This window comes from Mesocricetus auratus, unplaced genomic scaffold, assembly GCF_017639785.1.
Source record: "Mesocricetus auratus isolate SY011 unplaced genomic scaffold, BCM_Maur_2.0 Super-Scaffold_100013, whole genome shotgun sequence".
NCBI lineage: Eukaryota > Metazoa > Chordata > Mammalia > Rodentia > Cricetidae > Mesocricetus > Mesocricetus auratus.
Window position 1 is genome coordinate 2,727,693 of NW_024429196.1, and position 23,188 is coordinate 2,750,880.

Consider the following 23,188-nt stretch of genomic DNA (forward strand, 5'->3'; position numbering starts at 1 on the left):
GCACATGTGCAAGTGCACATCAAATGCATTCTCTCGGATCATTGAGCATTTCCCACTGGGGATGTGACACACATCAACATCTGGAAAGTATCCAGTGGTATGTATGCTATCTTCAGGAACCCATCAGGCTCCTTTGGAGTTCTAGTGGCTGCTCCCAAGTCAGTTTGCACAGCTCAATGAACATAAGTGACTCCACAAGACACAATGCTTCCAGCATTGGTATAAAACTCTAAGACATTAGATTGTCTGTACACATCGTATTTTCACACACAGGAAAAGAAAACCTCTAGCTTTTCACTTTAGGCATGGGATAGGGATCAGGCTCGGTCCTACTGCAGGGAACCCCTGAAAGTGCTGGGGTCCCCTGACCTCTTCCTTGTTCTTTCTTTTTCAGGGATCTACAAGAACAAACACTTTATGGCCAAAGGCATTGTCTTCACAATAACAGGAAACACATTCCCCAGATAAAGAGAAACAAGGAAAAGCCCACATGTTACTGAGAATCACCGGAGGACGAAGGAGCGTATCTCAGCATTGTATAGTAAATCACACAGCTCGCAGCCTCCGAGCCATGAAATGCATGCCACTGCTTGCCATGATTGTGCACAACTGGCCATCAGTAATGTAATGTGGAAAACCTCATTTCCAAAATGAAAATCTGCCTTGCTCAATAAAATACTGCCCCATGAGTGAGCATTAGCAAGGGAGCATTTATCAGCTTTTAATGCTCCCCTGGCAGGCCCGCACAACAGCCTGAGAAAATAAAGGACAAAGAACTGAGGTCTGATTAAAAACCGGAAAGTCTGCTTGCAAGGGGAAGACCATGGCGGCTTTCCTTCAGATCGTCTCTGATGACTCAAGGCTGTTTAATTCATCAGTTGATACTAAAAGCTAAAGAAAATATTTGTAAGTAATTGTCTCATTTCCTTAGATAAAACACATGTTTTCTGACCTAGTCAGGCATGTGGCCCTCAGCTATTCTAGGCCGAGTGGGGCTAATTCACAGCATCTGACCATTGTCTGCCCAAAACTTAGGGTCTCCAACTTCTTATAGAAGTTAATCAGAGCACAGCCACCTAAGGTTACTAACATAATCCTCTAATTGTTAATAACATTATTCTCTACCTATATTATTTTGTCAGGATTATTGTGTTACATAGAAAAATGCTGATAACTAAGATTGTTCCTTTCCATAGACACTCTGTATGGCAGCCTTTGTATTCAGGGTATTTCATGTAAGGGCTAAATTTAAGTGTGTTATCGCCATCAAATCTCCTATCAAACAAGGAAAGTTTTATGCACAAATAAACTGAGAAGCAAAGTGACACGTTCCCTTGTCCAGAGTCACCCTGTTTAGCTCATGGCACCCCATGCTGGCCCCCAAGTTCGGAGGCAGCAGAAATATGATCCAACAGCTCTATGGAATTAAACACTTTATGCAGTTATAGGAAATATGAGACCATCTGTGACTACCTTGTTGATTAGTTTAAACTGGACTCAGGGCTACTGGAAGAGTCTACTTCGAATATTATTATATGGTAGAAAAATAAGTTGATGTTTAGGAATTTTTTTAAGTGCAAGACAGGAAGGACCAATGGTCATCTGATTGTTTGAATGGATCCTCTGGCCACAGTTACACTAAGAGAGAATCAACTTCTGGTTGTAGCAGCACCCGACTCCTGGACAGATCTCCATTCTCAGATTAATCTCTTTTGACAACCCAGAAACAACTAATATAAAAGGAAATTTTAATTCTGAGGTAGTCTTGGAAGAGCAGCCCTACTCAGTTTGGTGAGAACAGTGGAGTCTCCTGTCATACCTTTAAATTGCCCAGAAACAAGGAGACAAGGAGACAAGCAGAAAATGTGAGCCTTGCTTAGACTCTGACAGTCAAAAGGGAGCCAGAGCTAAGCTGGGCAAGCTCAGCCATGGGCTCCAGAGCCTCAGAGATGCTCAGATGCCGAGGATGACAACACACCGACGGACTGAAGGATGCCACACATGCAGATAAGGCCATTTTGCCCAGAAAATTCAAACACTCTGTATGACTCTTAGAAGCGCAGAGGCATGCACAGAAATGCGGTATGTCACACATGATGGTGTCAGAGTGAAGTCAAAACTGACACTGTGAGAGCAAGAGGGCATCACAGAGTTCAGAGAAGGGAAAAGCACTGTGGACGGGAATAGACAGGGCTTTGTTGAAAAGGTCAAGTGATGCATTCAAACCAGGCCTCACAGGATGGGTGAGACTCTGGCTGAGGAAATGGCCGGAGCTGATGAGATAGAGACAAAAGGAATGACAAAGTCTCATCCAGTTGCCTACAAGTGGGATTAATACTGGTCTTCTGTCTTGTATCTCTTGCCAGAATTTCTCAGAGAACCAGGGTGACTTTTCTCCCCAGGCACCACACACACACACACACCACACCACACCACAACACAAAGATACCACATATATACACACACACTATACGTAGGCACATTAATAACACACATATCATAAACACACACACACCATATGCACTCTTCCATCTACAAAGACATTTCACATAGTCACACCTGTCACACCCCACATATACCCATCACACCCAGAGAGACATATACCACACACACACCATACACATACCATACTATACACTACACACCAAGATGCACACCAGACACATACCATATCATACTGCATACCATGCACATGCCACACACACACACACACACAGAACATGTGTGTGTACACACACACATACACACACACAGAGACACACATATACTACATATACACACATCCTCCTTTGTGGGCCTTTGTGAAATGCAGGAATCATATCATGAAGCATCCAATAGTGACAGAGACAGAGAAGACCTCATTGGGGTTTAACCCCAAGCTCAGCACCAAACACTGCCCTGCTGAGTTGCTTTCCCTGCCTCTGGGACACCAGGCATTCCCAGGAAGGACAGAAGCACTCCCTGTCTGAGTTGCTGGCTGCTCTTGGGCCAACAACACTCTCCTCCATCCTGCATGATGTGCTATGCCCAAACTAGAAACAAAGTGCTTTGTGTCAACAGCACACTGATGGTGTGGCAGCTTTCCCAGGGTTCCTTCTGCTGTCCAGATCCCACCTTGCAGGGAAGGAAGGAGTCGGCAATTACTCATTTACAACACAAGTAAGTGTTTGGTGTGTCTAAGTGTTTGTTGTGTGGGTTAAAAGGAAGGAAAGGCTACAAGATTTTGTCCTGCAGTAAGAAGGGAAAATGCCAAGTAAAAAACAAATCTCCACACAAAGTGACTGGCTGCACTGAACAGCTCAGCAGATTCTGGGCTTAGGAAAACTGGAGTGTTCTGGTTGGGCATATGGTGGCCAAAGTCATATAGCTTTGACACGGAAGAACAACCTGGCTAAGCAAGTTAATTGGCTAATTTCAATTCAAGCTTTAGCTCCCCCTTCTCTTCAACAGAAAATACTAGTTACTTCTTATGGCCTTTATGAGGTTCACACAGTACATACTCATACAACTGTGCCAACAGTGTGAGGACATTTTTCCTTAGTCATTTTGTAACTCTGTGTGTGTGTGTGTGTGTGTGAGAGAGAGAGAGAGAGAGAGAGAGAGAGAGAGAGAGAGAGAGAGAGAGAGAGAGAGAGAGAGAGAGGACCTTCTGCAGTTTTAATTCACTACTCCAATATATCCCTAATCCTTAGCAGATGGGGCACCAGTGTTCCTTGTGTTTAAATTCAATGCTGTTTTAAGTCCAGCATGGTTGGCAAGATCTGAACCTCCTTTCTTCCAAACAAAAGCCAACCGCATGATATTAAAGTCAACATGAAAGTGTCTGGAACACTAACCGTCCTCTGTAAGGAGGAATGCAATTACTCTTATCCTCTTACTTCACACTGTGAATATTATAACTCATCATAAACTTTCCAGCCCTTTTGAAAGGCCCTTACTTAAAGCTGGAGTGCCATTGAGTCTTGTTGGTTGGGTCCACCCATTATGAAGTGTCCCTTGTTACTCACTTCTCAAATGGTCTCTCATGAACTTAGAGTTTCTTCTGGAAGTTGCCTCAAAGGGCAGCGAGGATGAAAAAACTCCTCTGCTGTGTCTCACACAGTCTCAAGGACATTGTCCCGCCTGCCCTACCTTCCTGTTAAGGAGCAAAGATAAGCCTGCCACTCTGTTGTGTTTAAGTGTGATCTGCCTACCTATTCAGAGCCTGGAAACCCCTCATACCCTTCTTGTACTTTGGCAAAAGTAACATCAAATTCTCTGCAGGTCATAATGTTTACCTAATTTGCAGTCTGTAAGGAGTTATCATTGGGGAGAGGCTAGAAAAAGCAGGCAGACTCCAGAAAGAAGCAGAGCTAAGCTGGATCTAAGGTGCACTGAAAGAAATACCCACACCCACACATATACACAACACACACAACACACACACACACACTTCCTAATTTCTTGACAGTTTAAAAAGATTTCGAACTAAAAGAATCAAGAAAATATTAAATACAGGGAAGGAATATGTCTATTAAAATGTTGTTCTGGCATTGGGGGGGGTGTCTCAGTCAGTAAATTTTGTCTGTGCATGCATGAGTACCTGAGCCGGACTGCCAAAGCCCACAGCAAAAGTTGGTGCAATGGCACACACACTTGTCATCTCAGCACAGGGAAGGTGGAGACAGAGGATCCCCATAGTTCAACCCATCTAACTCTATCTGGTGAGTTCTAGGTCTGTGAGACACCCTGTTATGGAATATTATTTTAAGATGTGTTGCATTTATTTATGTTGTAGAATATGTGTTTAATGATGCAAAGATGTGTTGCAAGTAAATAAAGGTATACAGAATAGAGAAAGATAAAAGCCCAGAGGCAAAAGAGACAGGATAATTTAAGTAAAGAAGAGCTGACTAGTAACAAGCCAAGATAAGGTCGGGCATTCATAAACAATAATGTCTCCGAGTGATAATTTTTTGGGGGGAGCTGGGTGGTGGGTCCCCCAAAGAGCAAAGGAGCCAAAAGAGTATGCAAACAAATACAACATCCTGTCTCACACACGAGATGAGCAGCTTCTAAGGAGTGACAACAGAGGTTGTCCTCCGGCCTCTACATGTGTGCACACACAGGTGTGTACTTGTGCATACCTGTGTGTGCACATATGTACTGCCCCTCCCTCGGACACAAAGTGGTTGTTCTATTCCGCACATGTGCAACTTTTTGCTGCAGTGGGGTGATTCCTAAATGGCTGACTAGAGATAAGCATGTATGCTCAGCCTCTGCCTGTTCCACAGTCAGTCATGCCTTTAATGTCTCCTTTGCCTAAAATCTTGGTTCCAAAAACAAATTGGGGGTGGTGGTGGTTTGGAAACTAAAGGCTTGCAGATGGGAGTAATGGCCTCCATCAGTCACTTGCCCTATAAACTCTGACAGCTTCCTTTCACACGGTGCTCCATGCATTTCTCCGAGATGTAGGTGGGCCTCTCTCGGTAAGAAGAGTTTCATGTGCTGATGGAGAGGTTGTGAGTTCAGGTGTCGGGAAAACTCTTCCACTTGGCATAAAACATCCTGTCTGGAGCTGACAGGATCACTGAACCCGAGGTGATAATGAATGTGGCCTGGAGACAAGACTGAAGGAAGGATCGGGCTGCTCAGTACCAACTGTCACAAACCCTGCACAGTCTCTGGGGGATTCCCATCATTCTGGTTTGTATTTGTTTGCTTGAGGCAGGGTTTGTCAATGTAGCTCTGCCTGTCTTCAGAGGTGAGGACTCTGCCTTTACAGCCCTAGCATTACCAGCACGGGTCACCATCCTCAGCCCGCCATTTTGAGAACACATAAACAAGGCTGTGACTGCCTTTCCCTGTCAGAAAGCTTACCAGTCCATTGATAAGGATTCTTTCGCTGAGAGTCATCTCTGATGGGGAGAGTTTTCTAGATCACACTTTCAAAGAAGGCATGAGAAAGACTTGTGATTAGAACTCATAGTGGCTGAGCTGAACGAAATGGGCTGTGTCAAGAGAAGGAGTGCCCACTGGAACCTCACCCAGAAGAAAGGGACAACATGCAGCACTCTGTGGAGCACATGCCTCCCTCTGAGCCCAAATGCAATCAGCTCACACAACTGCAAATTATTTCCATGTTTTGAGAATAATCCAGATGCTAATTTCAAACATTTGAGCCCGGGTCACACAATGAAAAAAATATGCCTGGCTGACAACTTGCAAACCACAGGACACAAGCACAGACGTCACAGGGCAGTACTGTATTGTTTGCCCCTCTCCTACCTCAGCTGGGAGTCTTCTAACATGCCAGAAACTGTGGCTGGAATTCAGCCACTGGAGCCACTCTGGGGTGTGCATGCGTGTGTGTGTGTGTGTGTGTGTGCGTGCGTGTGTGTGTGTGTGTGTGTGTGTGTGTGTGTGTGTGTGTGTTCATGCACATCCATGTATGTGTGTGGAGGTTTGGGGGTAACATCAGGTATCTTCCCCAATCTCTTCTTCACCTTATTTTTGAGATACTGTCTTTTCCCTGATCTGTTTCCCTCATCTGTTTTGCTGGGCTGACAGGTCAATTAAGTCCAGGAAGGAACCTTCCTCTCTTCCCCATCACAGCAATCCTAGACACACACTGTCATTCTGCCTTTTTCTGTGGGTCCTAGGAATCAAACTTATGCTAATGTGAAAGCAGTGTACTGGCTGAGTCATGGTTGGACACATTTATTTGGACTATAAGCTTGACAATGGCGAGAGGTCACCTGCCTAATGCAGGTGGCCAGGCTGCCATGGGGGTAAAGACATAAAGGGTGGAGGAGGCACTCCTTGGCAGAAACACAGAGCTAAAATGCTTTGGAATGCTCCGAAGAGCTTCTCCCTTCCTGGAGGACTTTTCAGGTTTTCTGATCAGGGAGAATTCAATTACATGGTGGTTATACTCGGAGACGCAAAGTTAAGGGATTACAGCACATCACTTCAATTCACATGGTTTTAATTAAAATGCTAGGAATTAAAAGGAAATGGAATGATGATTCTTAATCTGTATGAATTATGTTCGATAAAAGACCTTAATTGAGATGAATCTAAAATGAGAAACACAAATATCCTAAATCTAGACATTTCATAGGCAGCAAAGTAGAAACCAGATTTTTATGTAAACCATTCTAGAAAGCAACAGAGAGCTAAGTGTCTGTGCTGTGGAGGTTGGGACGTGCAGCTGAGTTTCCAGGTGGAAGCATGCATTAGTGCTAGATACCGAGCATCTAGGCAGAGAAATGGTCGTCATGGTTATTGCACTAAATGAGATTCATCTGCTTCATAGCTAGTTGATTTTAGAGAAAACATACTAAAAACACAAGAGTATTGGCTACTGCCTTCCTCTTTTGTCTATGTCATATGTACATCTGTGTATGCATGTTTTGCAAGTATTAGAGTGTATAAATTTTTATATGGTAGATAATTGCTAAATAAGTAAATAATTTCATGCGGTATGGATATCTTACAAACAAATAATTACATCATTATTACTGCATGCAATCCTCAGAAACATGCTAAGTTATGGAGTAGTATGTTTACACTATGAAATGTTGTTGATTGAGAGTAGCAATGACCAATCTGGATATTTAAAAATACTTTAAAAATTAAGTTAACATGTAGTGGTTAATATTATCAACTTGAAAGGATATAGCGTCACCTAGGGGACACAGCTTTGGTGATGTCTCTGAGGGAGTGTCTAGACCAGGTATACTGAGGGAGGAAGACCATACTGAGGGGCTCTCTAACAAGCCCAAGCACTGCAAACATGGTGCTGGCAGATTTTGCCCTTTTTTCTTCCTTTTCCCTTGCTAAACCCTTAGATTACCTTCCTAAAGCTAGCCCCCAAAGTCTATCCCCTCGTTTGTCTACTGACTCATTCCTGAGACAAAACACCAAGGTTCAGGGATCAAAATCCATTATTTGGCTATACCCACTAACCGGTCCAATTAGGACTTACCAACTCTCCTATCACAGACTTTCCCTTTTTTTCTCTTTAAAAACTCACTCCTGCAAAAATACCTGCCGCCTGTCTTTGTCCAGTCCAGAGGCAGCCCCTCCCCCTTCCGAGCACCAGGGAAGAGTGATGAAGTTGAGAAAGTGAGCTGAGCACTGGTGCTCCTCTCTGCTTCTGACTGTGGACACAATGTGACAACTGGATGCCTCATGTTCCTGTTGTCACTCCACCCCTATCATGAGGAACTGGACTCCCAAACTGTAAGCCAAAACAAAGCCTCTTCCTTAAGCTGTTTACATCAGGTTGATTCCCAGGAACGGGAAAAGCAACTGATAGAGCACACAGAGTAATGAGTTCCATTGCGCAGTTTTCATTAGTCTGGATTTTCTGGGAAATGTTTAAATTTGGCTCATTGCGTGCGTATCTATTTTGTCAAAATTGGGAGCTTAAAAAAGCTATTTATTCTTTTCCCTATAAGCTCCACATACTTCTTAATGCAGTAAAAGGATTTATCATGATTTCACATTTCTTGTGATTTCCTAACTTCTTTTCATTATCCTGAGTATTTTCCAATAGAAATTTGGTATTTCAATCCCAGAGCCTCTCAAACTGCAGGCCCTGCCTAAGTCCTTTCCCCTGTAGTAGGAGCCTATGTACCTAGCTGGGTCTGGTCTTTCTCTAGTCTGAGGTGGGATTTACCAGTTTCCATGGTATGTAAACACTTCAAGTCTAGAAGCCAGAGACAACCAAGATGTCTTTCTTCAAAAAGCTGGTGTGTGGCATGGCTTTCTCCTTCATCTCTCTGGGTAGTCTTTCAGTTTATAGATGCTCAGAAATGAACATGATCTCTTTGTTTAAGGGGAGACAGAGACTGGGTGTTGACCAAGCTTGAAAGTGTGACCAGGCTGTAGTGGTAGGTAAGTCCCAGCCTCGCAGACTTTTCCACCAGAGATGTAGTGGTTCATCTTGTCACTCATGAGCTGCATGTCCTTGCAGACTGGCTCAGGAGAACCGAGGGAGACAGCCTCATCACACAGCGTTTCAGCATGAACTCCTCAGATTCCTGGTGGAGGCAGCCCTAACAATTACTTGATCTAAGGAAAAAAACTGCCTTAATGGAACAAAATTAGCTGCATGCTGCCTCACACCATTATCAATAGCGTTTAAAATGAGTTCCAGCTATGCTCCACATATTTATATTTTCATCTTAGGCAAGCTCAGGGCACTAGCTGATCGAGTACATTTATTTTTAATAGAATCATGGAATCTTAAATGCTTGAAAGGCCCCGAGAAGCTGTCTTATCCAATCACCTACCCCCTGAAGAACAGTATCGATAGCCCTCTCAGGCTTGCTAAAAGAATGAAAAGGCTTATTTATCCTCTTTGCTAGATCCATAAAATGTAGTTACAAGTTTAAGGCATTAGAATTGTAAGAAAAATAAAACTTTGCTGCAACGACGGCTTTGTTCTCCTGACACAAGGCAATTAGAAGAATGTCAGAAATACATTTTAACCCCTCGAGGCAAAGAGAACTGATTTAAAAAAAAAGAGCATGAGTCACATGCACACGCACATGTGTGATTATTCTTAGTCATAATGTGTACAATTAGTCTCAAATGCATACTCTCATCAACTGCTGGAAATACAAAACATAATGCATTTTATTACTATTGGGATATACAGAGCATTTTAAAATTTAATCTACTTTTCTCTCTTTATTAGAACCTAGAGTTGAAAGAGATTAGATGGTTGAGGGAGGGGAGGGAAAGAGTGAAGAAGGGAAATAACTCACGTATGCATGTGTGTGTATGTGGGCGTGTATGCATACAGGCACATGAATTTGTATGTACATGTATGTTCATGTATGCTCACACATGTGCATGCATACTTCTATGCATGCATGTTTGTGTGTGCATGTCTATGCATATGTGTTTATGATTACTCATACATGTGCATGTATTTTGTATACATATATGTTTGCATGTGCTTGTACATGGGGGTTGGGTGTGTCCGTACTTGTGTATACACACATTCACTCAAGCATCAGTCTTGTTTCAGATCAGCAACTCAAACGACTCTTTTGATGCTGATCAGAAGCCTCATGCTGATGTGGATCTTTTGAGTGGTACATTAACCAAGAACTAGGAGGCCCCACATCTCCATCCATATCTGAGCCTGGATGCCAGGGTGGAAACCCCTCTCTCATCACTTGAGAAGCTGTCTGTGGATATGCTAGAAGTTTCGACCTAGAGGTTCTCCCAATTTTAAGGAACATATTTGTTTTTGCTCTGGGGTTTTCAACCTACAATATGAAAGTTATTTAAGGCTCAAGAGTGGGTGTGTTATATTACACACAGCATAAATGTAGCCATTGCTCCTAAATGTGGACATTAACACACTCTGTAAAAGGTGCAATTATTACCACTGGGACAGAAATCAACAAACCTCACCAAAGGAATTCCTTAAAACTGCTATCGTAAAATCTGCAAGCATTATGGATTTCATTAACATTTTACTCCCAGAGGATTCCCAATTGTATAATAACAGAAGTTCTTTAAATTTTCAGTACCACAGACAGGAACAGCCTTTTCACCCAAAACAGATGTGAAATCATCAGCCTTCTTTCCTCATTGGTCCACGGATTTGGTGCTGTAACTAGGAACACTTAATGTGCTGTCCTTAAGGTTGCAGATATGAAAGTGCAATATTATGAAAAGAAATGAATAAACAATAGACAGGCTTTGTAGTTCCTCTTCCCTATTCTGGAATATGTTGGAACTTAAAAGACAACAATAAGCTTTTGATTGACATACTTCAGGAGATCTAAAATATGTCTGTGTGCAACACTTCCTGTGTGCGGGAGAACTAATTTCATTCTCGTTTTGCCCAGATCTTGTTGCTCACGACTGACAATTTCATCCTGTGTTTCTGTGCCCCAGTGTCATCCTTATCTCTGTGCATTTTGAGTGTGATTGTGTAGCAGTCTAAAATAACATTTGTGTTTATTTAGTTAGAACAGTTCACTTCTAATACCTAAAAATAGAGAAACTCAAGATAAGCAAGCAGGGAAGTGGTGATGTGATATTTCTGAATAGGGTAAACAAATACATCTGTATTTTTGGAAAACAAAAGAGCCAGGCTCCAGTTCAAAGAACAGCATCAAGTAGCTTAGAAAACACCCAAAACCCAGCAGCAAATCACTTGCTGCTTAAGAAGCCCGACCCCTGCGATGATTCATAGCTGGAATCCAGGACACTGTGAGCTTCCCCCTGATGGTCATTTTTGGCTGGGCGTGAAAAAAGTCAACATCTGCACAATTGTCTTTTGGTCCTTGGAACTTTTGTATGGGAAGACACGTGGCACTCTTATGCGGACCCCAGGGGCACTGCTCAAAAACCTGCAAGTCACAGAGCAGTCCCTATGCCCACAACCTACTTATCCCCCATAGCTCAAGCCCTGCCTACGCTAAGAAACTTCTCCACACATCATCCAGTCCTTTGTCACCGTTGTAGCTTCTGCTGTGTCAATTCTAGTTAGCAGACAGTGTGTTAAGCAGCAACCAAGCAGGGGCCAGCTGGGCTCAAAGTGCTGCTGTTCACCTTCAGGTGGATATGGCCCTCTACATAACTCACTAAAAGCTGAGTAGGAACAAGGGTGCCAACATTCTGACTCACTGCAAATCTCGGGTCTTTGGGCCTGGACAAAGAGAAAATGATGCTAACACATCTACTTTGGGTCCTACACTTTGAATTGAGGTGTCCTAGGAAGGAGAAACAATCTCTTTCAGGATGTAACTGTAAATGTGGGTTAAAAAAAAGAGACTGTCATTATAAAAATGAGAAGGCAGATCTGTGAGCAAAGTGCTGTACACAGCCTTTTAGTGCAGTTCTCCATGAACAACTGTGGCTCTGTCAACACTGTTTGCCAGCGTTATTCATGCTCTTATGCTCTCTAGGGAGTGTTGACATGAAATGCTCATTAGCGAAATCATTATCTGATTTCTAAAACAGAAGTAAGTGGTCAGCTTGACCAAAGCTATTTAAACCATCTTGGTAACTTCTATGTGACATAAAAGTCAAAGTATTGAAACAATTATGTTACACGAATTTCTGTTTACCCCCAATCAAATCCATGCCTAAACACCTGAAACTCTAAATTTAATGCATCTCTAGTTATGGCCTTCAAATGACCTGTAATGTGAAAGTCCAAAGTCTCTGAGACAACTTCAGGAAATGTGGCTCAGGGAACAGAGACTTTCATAATGTTCTGGAGGGAACACAGTCCAGGTATCAGACCTATGCCAAACAGTGGTCTATGTGGGTGGGAAGCAGAGGTCCGTGCAGATTCAGGGTAAAGGGACTTGCCAAGACTCACCTGGGGAAGTACTTTAAAGCAAATTATATACCTTCCAGGCATTTAGAGTACCATCAGTAGTTGTAGAGTGCGCGCATGCATGCGTGAACACACACACACACACACACACACACACACACACACACACACACACACTAAAACCAGTCTGAACAAAACACCTGCATTTTCCCTAAATTGACTACTATACTTTACAAGCATCATTCCACATTTGGAGAACCCAGTGAGCTATTTCTGTCAGTTCTCTAGTTACAGATTTATAAAGTATCGTTTTATTGTAATTTCAGCAATTTGCTAATGATCTGAATGAGTTAAGGCACCCCCTAGAGTGCCTGGTTTATAAACACAGAGTGTTTACAGTCAGAATAACCCTGCTGTATACACATTCTGGATTAGTCAATTTGGCAGATGGAAGCGATCGTGAGGAAAGCATTACAGATTGTAAACCCAAAAGATGCTGGCAATTTTCTGAAAACTCAAAAATGATTTCATGTGAGGCTCCTTACTCAACACCTGAGAACAAAGGATCAATCCAGAAAACACCAGAGGAAAGCAAACACTGTCTAAAGATTGTTCACACAAATGGCAGTCTACAGCTTTAAGATAAATCACTTCTATTTCTAACTTTCAAAGCGGGGGTACTCTAAAGGTTACAAGCAAGGGCTTCAAATCAAACACTCTTCCGACTGAATAAGCACGCACTTTTTTCTACCTAAAAGATGATTAAAGTGTATATTAATGTTGATTATCAAAGAAAACATTATTTTATTTCATGTTGTCCTTGAACAAGTCCAACTTGTTTTGTCTTTGTTCTTAAAATCAGTGTGTATGTGAGTGTGTATCTGTGTCTGTGCATCTGTGTGTATGTGTGTGTGTGTGTGTGTGTGTGTGTGTGTGTGTGCATGTAGAGGCCAGAGATGGCTCAGTCTACCTTGTTTTTTGAGACATGATCTCACTGGTCTGTAGCTTTTCAAATGGGCTAGACACTAGCAACTGGTAAACCAGAAAGCTCTGAGGGTTCTCCTATTTTTATTTCTTCCTCCCCAATGCTGGGATTATAGTCAGCCTCCATTATAGAGGTTTTTTTAAAAACATAGGTTCAGGGTGGAACTCAGGATCTCATGCTTGCTCAGCTGTCTGCCCAGCCCCAATTTCATGCTTGTAGCTAACCTCTGGTTCCAATCTCATCACATTATAACCCAGAGGCCTACTCCATGGCCAATTGTCCACACCAGGGCTAACTTACCAAACAAACAGAATATGGCTAAGCAGCCAACTGCCTTCTGCTTCTCTGGAGTATGTAGAGCCGTAAATAACCTACTACAAAATTTCTTTTGCCACAAAAGACAATGCCCTCCCATTTGGAGAAGAGTGAAGCTTCAACTGAGTTGGTTTATCAAATAATTCTATTTCTAAAGCCACTGGGGGTGGCAGTGGCGGTAATCGATTAGTCCCTGGTGCCATTTTTATTTATCTGAGATCAGCAGAGTTCATCTTCCACTCAGCCTCATGTCTCTTGCAATAGCTTTTCTTTTTTTGTCTCCTGGCATTTTAATCAGGGAAAGTCACAGTTGTTTTGAGGAAAATGCTCCCAAGAGCTTTAATTAAAGTTGGAAGGATAAATCTGTTTACAGTGTGGTGAACACCATCATTAATAAAACATTGGAATAATTAACAAATTAAATTCTGCTTTGTATGTGAATGGCTACAGTTAGGATCTATGAGACCATGTCTCTTGAACAAATACAACATGATATGTACTTTGTGTGGGAGAAAAGAAAAACACAGCTTGTGTTTCTCTACGACTCATAGTGCCACAGGCTGGTAGTGCTTTAGTGGCTAAGTCCACATCACTGTTTTGTGGGGAAAGGACCTCGTTTCCTTGAATCTGAGATTACGTTGTAATGATGTATACAAAAGTAAGGATTTTGATTGCATCACAGATATACTGAGTCTGTAATTGCTTAATTAGAAACAAAGAAAGAAAAAAATTATGTCAATAATGTAAGTAGCCTAGAAGACAGACTACAGAATGGAAGAATCTGGAAAAAAATGAACAAATTTTACATTGTGTTCAACTGTGACCACTAACAAGAGCTTTTTGTGAAGTGGCCTTGTGAGCAGGATATGGCCATTTGAGAGCCTTCCAGTCGGGACATCCCTTTGTGTTTCTTCTTACCAGGCTGCTCCTTGTCTTGTTTTGAAGCTTCCTGGCAGACAACGGATCTCACAGGAAGCACTAGTGCGGACATTCATATCCACAGCTAACGATGTATTGTTGCTTTTTTAAAAATGTTACTTGGTAATTTCCTAGAGAAAACAATGGGAACTGAAGGCTGTTCCTGTCTTTAAGGAAAGCCAGTTTCCAATGTTGCTTTATTAATTTAACACATGCAAGTATTTGTTCTTAGTTGTTGCTACAGCAACGTGTTTTGTGGGGCATATTTCATGCAAAATGGGATAAAACCGAAAATCAAGACAAATGTCATCTGCATAATCATGTGCATAAAAATAGAAGTATACGTGTGTGCCGCCGTACGTGCTATGCTTGTGATTAGCAGTGACTGCCTCGACCCTTCATCTGAATTACGCCACACTTGTTGGCTAATTTATAAAACATCTATCTGATGAAAACAACCAGCCAACCACTTCCAAGGAGCTTCAGAAAAGCTGGAAGCACATGAAATTATTCATAATTAGGTGATGGGTGGATGATAACCGCTCCTATCATGAACACAGAGGTAAGTGTGTAAATGAGCTCTGAGTGCCAAGGGAAAAAAGGCCATTTCATCCCAACGTGAACTAGAAGCTTTGCTTTCCTGACAGTCACCTTCTCGACACTGAGGTTAACATGGCAAACGCGAGCATCTTCAGCTGGAGGGAAGGAGAGGGCAGAATCTGGAGCTCATGGGAGAGACCCACATGTGTGAAGGCAAAAAGTCACCACACATGATAACGTTAAGAATCATGTGGGGACGCGGAACCCAATAGACTTTGCTTCCAAGTCCAGGGTCCCACCTGTGATGAATACTTAGCGGGTTTCCTCAGCCTCAGGGTGTCTGATTTTGAAATGGAGGGATTTTAGCTCCTTCTCAGGATTAGGGGATTAGATCAAAGCTGTCTCCTCTTGGAACTGGGAATGTGGTGCACTGGTGGGGTGTTTGCCTAGTATTTAGAAAGCCTTGAGTTCCATCTGCAGGCCCAGATAAAACCAGGTGTTTTGATTCATGTCTGCAATTCCAGCACTCAGGATGGAGAGGCAGGAAGATCAGAAATTCAAGGTCATCCTCAGTTACATAGTGAGTTCAAGGCCATCTTGGGCTACAGGAGACCCCCACCTCAAAAAGAAAAGTGTTCAAAAGATGTTAAGTGGCCAGGACACCTCAAAAGCAAAAAGGGGGGAATGGTTTATAAGAGGTACCACTGTCGGTACATTCACCGGCTAGTTTGTCCTTTCCCTCCACAGAGGTAGGCTGAGTGTGCCTGTGTGACAAGACATTGGCAATGGGATGTGCAAGTTCAACAACTTGGGTAACTGCCCCTGGTCTCCTTCCTCTTCTGCCTTGCTGATAGAGACGTTTCAGGTAACAGCTACCCCTTGCTCAGGCTCGTATGTAAAGGTCTGAGCCTCCAGCCAGTCTGGGGGTGTGGAGGAATATGAATAGTAATAAACCTTTTTTTGGGGGGGGTCGCTGTCATGCTTCTCCTGACCACACTATTCCATGAGAGAAAGGGTTGGATGGCATTCTTCCGTAGCTATCTCAGATAGCATCCAATAAAAAGTGACATAGGATCCTATCCCTTTGACAAGTGTTCCAGGAGTGCCTGTTTTCTCTCTAGATTTCTGCCAATGAAGAAGTGGTTTGTACAAAAGAATTGCTACTATGGCAGTTTCTGAACCCCTGCAGTACCACAGGGGCCCCATTATTGGGCAAGGTCCATGTTACCCAGAATAGAAATGCATTACCATACAGACATGCTTAGCACTGCAAAAATGCAAGCTTCCCCCAGAGCTGCGTCTGTCATTCACAAGGAGCTACTTGTGGGTTTGGAGACATGGAAAGACAAGCTACCATGAGCAAATTAATTTCACCTCTGGCTTCATCTAGAGCAGGCTTCAGCAGTCCCGAATGAGGCCTCATCTTTTCCCACCCTCTCCACATGGCTCGGTGTTATCATACAGAGGTTAGCATGAGTTCAGTCTCCCCTAATGGACTCTTTCACGTTAAGTGTATGTTAAACTAATATTGACCTTTGCAAAGTAAAACAGAATCCTGTATTTGTGCTCAAATGACTGAAATAGCAATGGACATGGGAGAGGATAAATCACCCCAGCTTTCTTCTTGCATAGAGACTCTCTCTGGAGTTAAGTCATTTATATATATATATATATATATATATATATATATATATATATATATATATATATATATATATATAAAGACAGGCTCTGCCTACTTTTGGGTCAAATGATGTCATATACACAGAATATCCACATCCACAGGCTTCATTAAACCATGGTGCTGGCCCCTTGAGTCCGAGCATGGGACCTTGGGTTGCGCCAAGATGGTTAATTGTGGTTGCCAGTGTGATGGGTTTAGAATCAGAAAGGAAACAAATCTTTGGATATATCTACGAGGGATCTTCTCAATTAGGTTAATCTAATTGAGGCAAGAAGACACAACCTAAAAGTGGACAGCATGGTCTGATGCCCAGGACTGGGTAAGAGGGAGAAGTGAGATGAGTGCCAGCATTCATCCCTCTCTGCTTCCTGATGCAATGTGAGCCTCTTGCTGAGGCTACCACATGTTCCTTGCAGTGATGGACTGTATCACCTGGAACTGACATAAAACAAACCCTTTCTCCTTTAAGTTGCACTTGCTGGATGTTTTGTTGCAGCAAGAAGACAAATAAACAATACAGGTAGAGACATCCAGAAGCCAAGGTGTGCAAGAATGGGTACTCAGATACTAGGGATGACTCCTGGAAAACAGGGAGAGTAGACGACCTGGGGATGAGGACCAGTGGCCATGTGTGTGGCACAGTAAGGAAGGATCTAGTTCTAAGAGCCTAGTAAAAGCAGTAGCAACAGAATCACTAATGAAGATGCACATATGAGGATTCCATGCTTGTCCGTGAATACAAGTTAGCAGATGCCCTCAATTAGCTACACACAACGTGTGTATCTTGTATGCTCTACTCCAATCAAACCATAAAACCAATGCTTGTAGACAAATATCTCAGACAAACCCTACAGAATTCCTATATCCCATCAATGGCATAGAACTGTGGCAGAATAGGAAGTGAGTGTGTAGTTGTTGGGAGAAAATCTTATCTTCTAGTTGTGATGGAAGTGAGGAATCTATTCAAACTTGGAAAAAGCAGTGAAAGGGATTTGAGAAGAAAATGTTTTCTGCGGGGTCACCTGAGCCAGCTCTGCTATTCTGTGTGTGTGAGTGTGATCCTTTTCATGGACTGATCTGTGTTCAGGTGTCTTTCCTGTGTTTGATATAGCACCCATTTTTATTTGTCAGCTTTTCTAGATGCCTTGTAGGTCTCCCAGGCCCGTTATGCCCAACCTTGTTTCACCCACCTGGATCCACTCCCGATAGGAGTCCTGTCCGGGAGTCCACCCATTTTCAGGGTAGTTCAGGCGGGAACGCTCTACAGACCAGTTGGTGCCATACTGTGAGGATGCCGTGATCTGGTCAGAATGGATCTCTCCAGATTCCATGCCCAGAGCCTCCATACACTTGAAATCTGCAGACAAATTATAAAGGGCTGAAGACACAGTTTAAATTCAATGTGGCAAACTAAAGAGTTCACTCACAGCCTGGGTAGATGGTTCAGTAAGTGTTAGGACCTGCATTTGATCCTTACCACCCAAGTAAAAGACAGCTGGGCCTGTCATATCAACACTGAGAGTCAGATCTCTGGGGCTTGCTGGGTAGCCAGTCTACCCAGTTCATAGTCCAGATTCATTGAGAGATTCTGTCTCAAAACACATGGTGGACAGTGACCGAGGAAGACACACAGCTTAATGTCAACTTCAGGTCTACACACACACACACACACACACACACACACACACACACACACACACACACACACACACACACAGAGAGAGACAGAGACAGAGACAGAGACACAGAGAGAGACAGAGAGAGAGAGGGAGACAGAGAGAGAGGCAAAGAGAGAGAGAGGCAGAGAGACAGAGAGAGAGACACACACAGAGAGAGACAGAGACACAGAGAGACAGAGAGACAGAGAGAGAGGGAGACAGAGAGAAAGAGAGGCAGAGAGAGAGACAGAGAGAGAGAGACAGAGAGAAACAGAATTCATTAACAAAATCTGACAAAATATGCAACATGGGATTACTGGAACATGGCACCAATAATTACATTTTCCTGAATATGGATCTTCAAAAATAAGATTATAAAAGCCAGCACAGTTATTATTAACACTCCCATGTGGGCTAATGTTGACAAAATGCTCTCTGAGGTAGGGATGTGGTTTGGTTGATAAAGTGTCAGAACAGTGTGAATGGAGCCACATAGGTGACATGCTAGCACCTCCTCATCTGATGTGCTGGGGTAAACCACCTGCAATCCCAGCAGCCTGGAGTGGAGGCAGGGTCAGACAGTCATTGGTATCCTTACATATTGAGTTGGAAGCCAGAGATCATGTGTCAAAACAAAATAAATTAAAAATAAAGAAGAAAAAAAAGAAACCTTTTTCCTTAAATTGAAAATCTTGTTTGTTGTATCAATGGAATGTCCAACTAATAGAAATTTCACATTTTTCTAAAATTTGTGTCCTAATAGATAAGGTTTTGACTAGCCAAATAAGTTAAGTGTAAACACATTTTGAATTTCATTCACCTTTTCATTTCCCAGTCATATATGGGGCAGAAAACCTGAGTAGCTCTGCTATGCAGGTCAGCAAAAGCAACGAGACACAGGTTTTTCTCCATCTGGCCTTCAAAAGAACCCTTAGCCACATGAACTTTAGTCAGTGTTTCTTTTTTTCATTTTATTATTCTGTTGTGCAGAGAGGTTGCAATGCTGGAACTTGAATCTAGGGACTCCTGCATTGCAGGCAAGTATTCTACCATGGAGCTCTGCCCTGAGCATTTTAATAAGGTCTTTAAAAATACATTACTCTTTTTATTGGAAAACTATGTAAGACAAACTGAAATATTCTCCTTTTACAGGCTAGGTCAGCAGGATTACCTCTAACCTAGCAGGTACCAAGTCCTAGGTTCAACCTTAGCATTGTGTGTCCAGGTATGGTGCTGCATACCTGTAATCCCAGCACTTGGGAGTTAGAGGCAGGAGGCTCAGGAGTTAAAGGCCAACCTTTGTTATACAGTGAGTTTTAGGCCAGCCTGGTATACATGAGATCCTGTCCTTCACAAATAAAAAACCAGAATTGGTGAGATGGCTCAGCAGGTAACAGCCTTTGCTGCCAGAATCTACACGGTGGAAGGAGAGAACTGATATCTGTGAGCTGTTGTCTGTCTGTCTGTCTGTCTGTCTGTCTGTCTGTCTGTCTGTCTGTCTCTCACACACACATATATATGTATATGTATGTATATATATAATAAATTAATTGATTTAAAGTGTAAAAGAATAAGACCATTCTTTTACATATCCTACTTTATTTTAAACTTTATAAGAAAATGGTAATGAGTACCCCAGGGTCACCTACAGCCAACAGCCCTATCAGCTACCTCAAGCTGGTTCTGCCTGGACCTGTCCTTTGTGTTTCCTGACACCTGTGCCTTTGAGGTGCCAGGGGAGCTTCCTGGTCACCCCTCATTGTTTCCATGTAGTGTTCAGTCATTTTCCACTTCCCTAACTGCAGAGGCTCACACATAATTTTATGGAGGAAATACACCAAATGACATCTTTCCAATTGACACTCACACACAAAAAGATTTTTTTTCCCAGAGAAAGACAGTGGGCACCACAGTTCACAGAACATTTCTTTAGTGTTTTGTGTGGCCACAGGTGTATGAGAAATAATGGGCAGTGTTTACTATAGGGCTTTGTGAGATGAACACACTGACCTTCAGAGATGCTGCTCTGCAACACACTGTAGTTGGCTGAGAAACCTTCCTTTGCTATGGCGCTGTCGGTGTAAAAGACCATGGATAGAACGCCTGAAGAGGAGCGGATCCGACCAGGTGTTTTCTGCCCACAGTAGCGTCCAATGTGAGGGCCGACTGGAAAAGGAGAAGTACGGAGAATATCAGATTGTCCTTTCTGCTAGAGAAGATGTAAAAATAACCATTTGCAAGCATGAATCTCAGCAGAACACAAAGACTGTTATAGCCTAATGCAAGTCTCTCCTGGTTAATGGGTGAATAGAGCTCATACTGGATGACTGGAGAGGATTTGGAAAGATGCTCAGACAGGCATTCACAGGCACAATCATACCCCCAGCCAGCCCAGTTCTTCTCAGGAATGGAACATGTTAGGGAGATGACTCAATGCCACAAAGACCAGAGTTCAAATCCTCAGTGTCTACACACAAAACAGAGAGGGTGTTGTGTGGTAGCCCAGCTGTAAGCCCAGAGCTCAGTAGGTAGAGGCAGAGATCTCAAATACCAGTTGGTGAATGATCTCTGTATTCCATGAGAGATCTTGTCTCAGAAAACAGAGTGGATAGCAATAGAGGAAGACACCCAATGTCAACCTCTGACTTCCACATGTACCTGTGTACACATACACACATATGCACTCACACATATGAGAATACATGCTATACATACACACACACACACACACAACATGTACATATACATGTAAAAACAAAATGAAACAAAAGCAAAGTAGATGACTATTGAGAAATGATACCTGTGGTTGTCCTCTGGCCTTCACACACATACACACACACATACACCACAGAGAGAGAAAGAGGGAGGAAGAGAAAGGGAGGGAGGGAGGGATAGATAAAGATAGAGAGAGAGAGAGAGAGAGAGAGAGAGAGAAAGAGAAAGAGAGAGAGAGAGAGATGCTAGGTAAGCATCCAATTGCAAAGAATGTAATATGTAATTCAGTCCAAGCAGTTAGGCAAGGTCCAGGATGTCCCACTTCTCCTTTCCCCAGTGGTGAGTCTGGGAGAAACATAATGTCCCAGGAAGCATCCAGGGCCACACAACCCAGATTTCCTTCCTCATTCCATTACACAGCCCTGGATCCTAAACCAGCCATATCACACACTTAGACAAAAAAAAACTCTGGAAAAGCACTCACTCCTCGGGTCTAATAGACAACTAATAGACAATCCTAACCATTCAAGACTTAGAGACTACAAACACTGATCTTTTATATATGTTACAATAAAAATGAATGGATAATGTATTTTTCTGAATTCTGACTGGTTTTTTAACTCTTCCAAACCCAAGAATAGGGATTGCACTACACTGTGTTTAGTGGCTACAAAATGGCCTACAACAACCATTTGTGCCCTAGGCCATGAATATCCCAGAACACTGACTAATTTGTGTTAAAGTCAAATTCTGATTTGGCTCATGTAGCTGTGCCTGTGCTAGAATGTCTTAGCTCAACCTTGGCAATGAGTCACTTAGTGCAGAAGCCCCTTGCAGTTGAGAGACTGCTCCATTACTCCATTCAGATCAACAAAGCACAAAAGTAGTTGTTTTCTCTAATGTGGTAAAGACATACCAGATGGCTTGGGTTTTGAAGGACAGTCTGTTGTAAACCATCTTCCTTCCCTAGAAAACCACTATTCTGTGCACTTCAGCTAAGACTCACAGCTCCTCTTAAGGATCCAAGTTATTGTAGACTTTCCATGTGTCCTGGGGTGGAGGAAGAGGACTTCAAAAGGGACATGGATCTCCAAGGACCAAGAATGTCACTATTGCAGAAGGCAACCTTTGGGGGTAAGGTGATTCAAATATCATTGCAAAAGTGAAACCCATAAGAGTTGGTCTTCCCAAAGGCCCCAAGAACCACTGACTTTCCAGGTAGGGGCAATCTGAATACTTAGTATTTTAGAGTATGTAGATCCTTGACTGACAGGTGGTCAGTTTGACCAATCCTCTTAAACCAAACCAAAAACCAAAGCCCAAAAACCTGAGGTGGTTCTCATAGTTGAGTTTATTTCTGGTGTTGTCTCTGAGAAAAGGTTTAATGTGTATCCTAGAATGGCATCAAACTCACTATGTAGCTGACAATGACCTTGACCTTGTGGTCTTTCTGCGTCAACCATTAGAATTACAAGCATTCAGTATATGCAGTGGGGATCGAACCCAGGGCTTTGCTAGATGAAGTAAGTAAATCTATCAACTGAGCTCAGTGCCCAGCTTTGACACAGTACTCTTTCTGTATACATGAACCCAGGGCTTTGTGTATGTAGGTAAGCACTGTACCAACTAAGCCACAGCCCTTAGCCTACTATGCATTATTCGGCACATCTGACTACTTGATGTGTTCAAAGCCATCAACCAGACTGAATTAAAAGGCTGTTCTCTCCACCATCACCCGCTCTCTGAAAACAGAGGATGTGGTGTGTAATGTGGTTTATCATGAGGAAAACACAAGGGCATCCTGAGAGGGAGACTGATAAAGATCCTGGAAAGAGCTGCACACTGGTCAATAGCTTTGAATGTCGCAAAGAGAATTTGTTACATTTGCCTCAGAAAATGGAACTCTTATTGTTCCCACCTCTTTTCAGCTTAATCTTGGCCTGGATTTCTTCTCCAAGTGCTAGCTCTGTGCCAAGCTTTCTTCATTCTGGATGGGAGGCCCTGCCGCTAATTCAACTCCTCTTTTCTTGGCCAAGGAGCTCCAGGTTGTCCAAAATGTATGCACAAAAAAATCT

The 23,188-nt window shown here is 42.8% G+C and overlaps 1 protein-coding gene across 4 annotated transcripts in view; it reads right to left on the bottom strand.

Moving 5' to 3' along the window:
• The window catches only part of Nrp1 (neuropilin 1), a 149,452-nt gene that overhangs the window by 53,433 nt on the left and 72,831 nt on the right, over positions 1–23,188 (bottom strand). For all 4 annotated transcript variants that reach the window (XM_040755278.1, XM_040755279.1, XM_040755276.1 and 1 more), the window contains exons 6-7: positions 20,409–20,564; positions 17,931–18,097 (exon numbers count right to left, since the gene is read on the bottom strand). In XM_040755278.1, the coding sequence (XP_040611212.1) occupies positions 17,931–18,097; positions 20,409–20,564 (323 nt within the window). The remainder of the gene's footprint in view (positions 1–17,930; positions 18,098–20,408; positions 20,565–23,188) is intronic.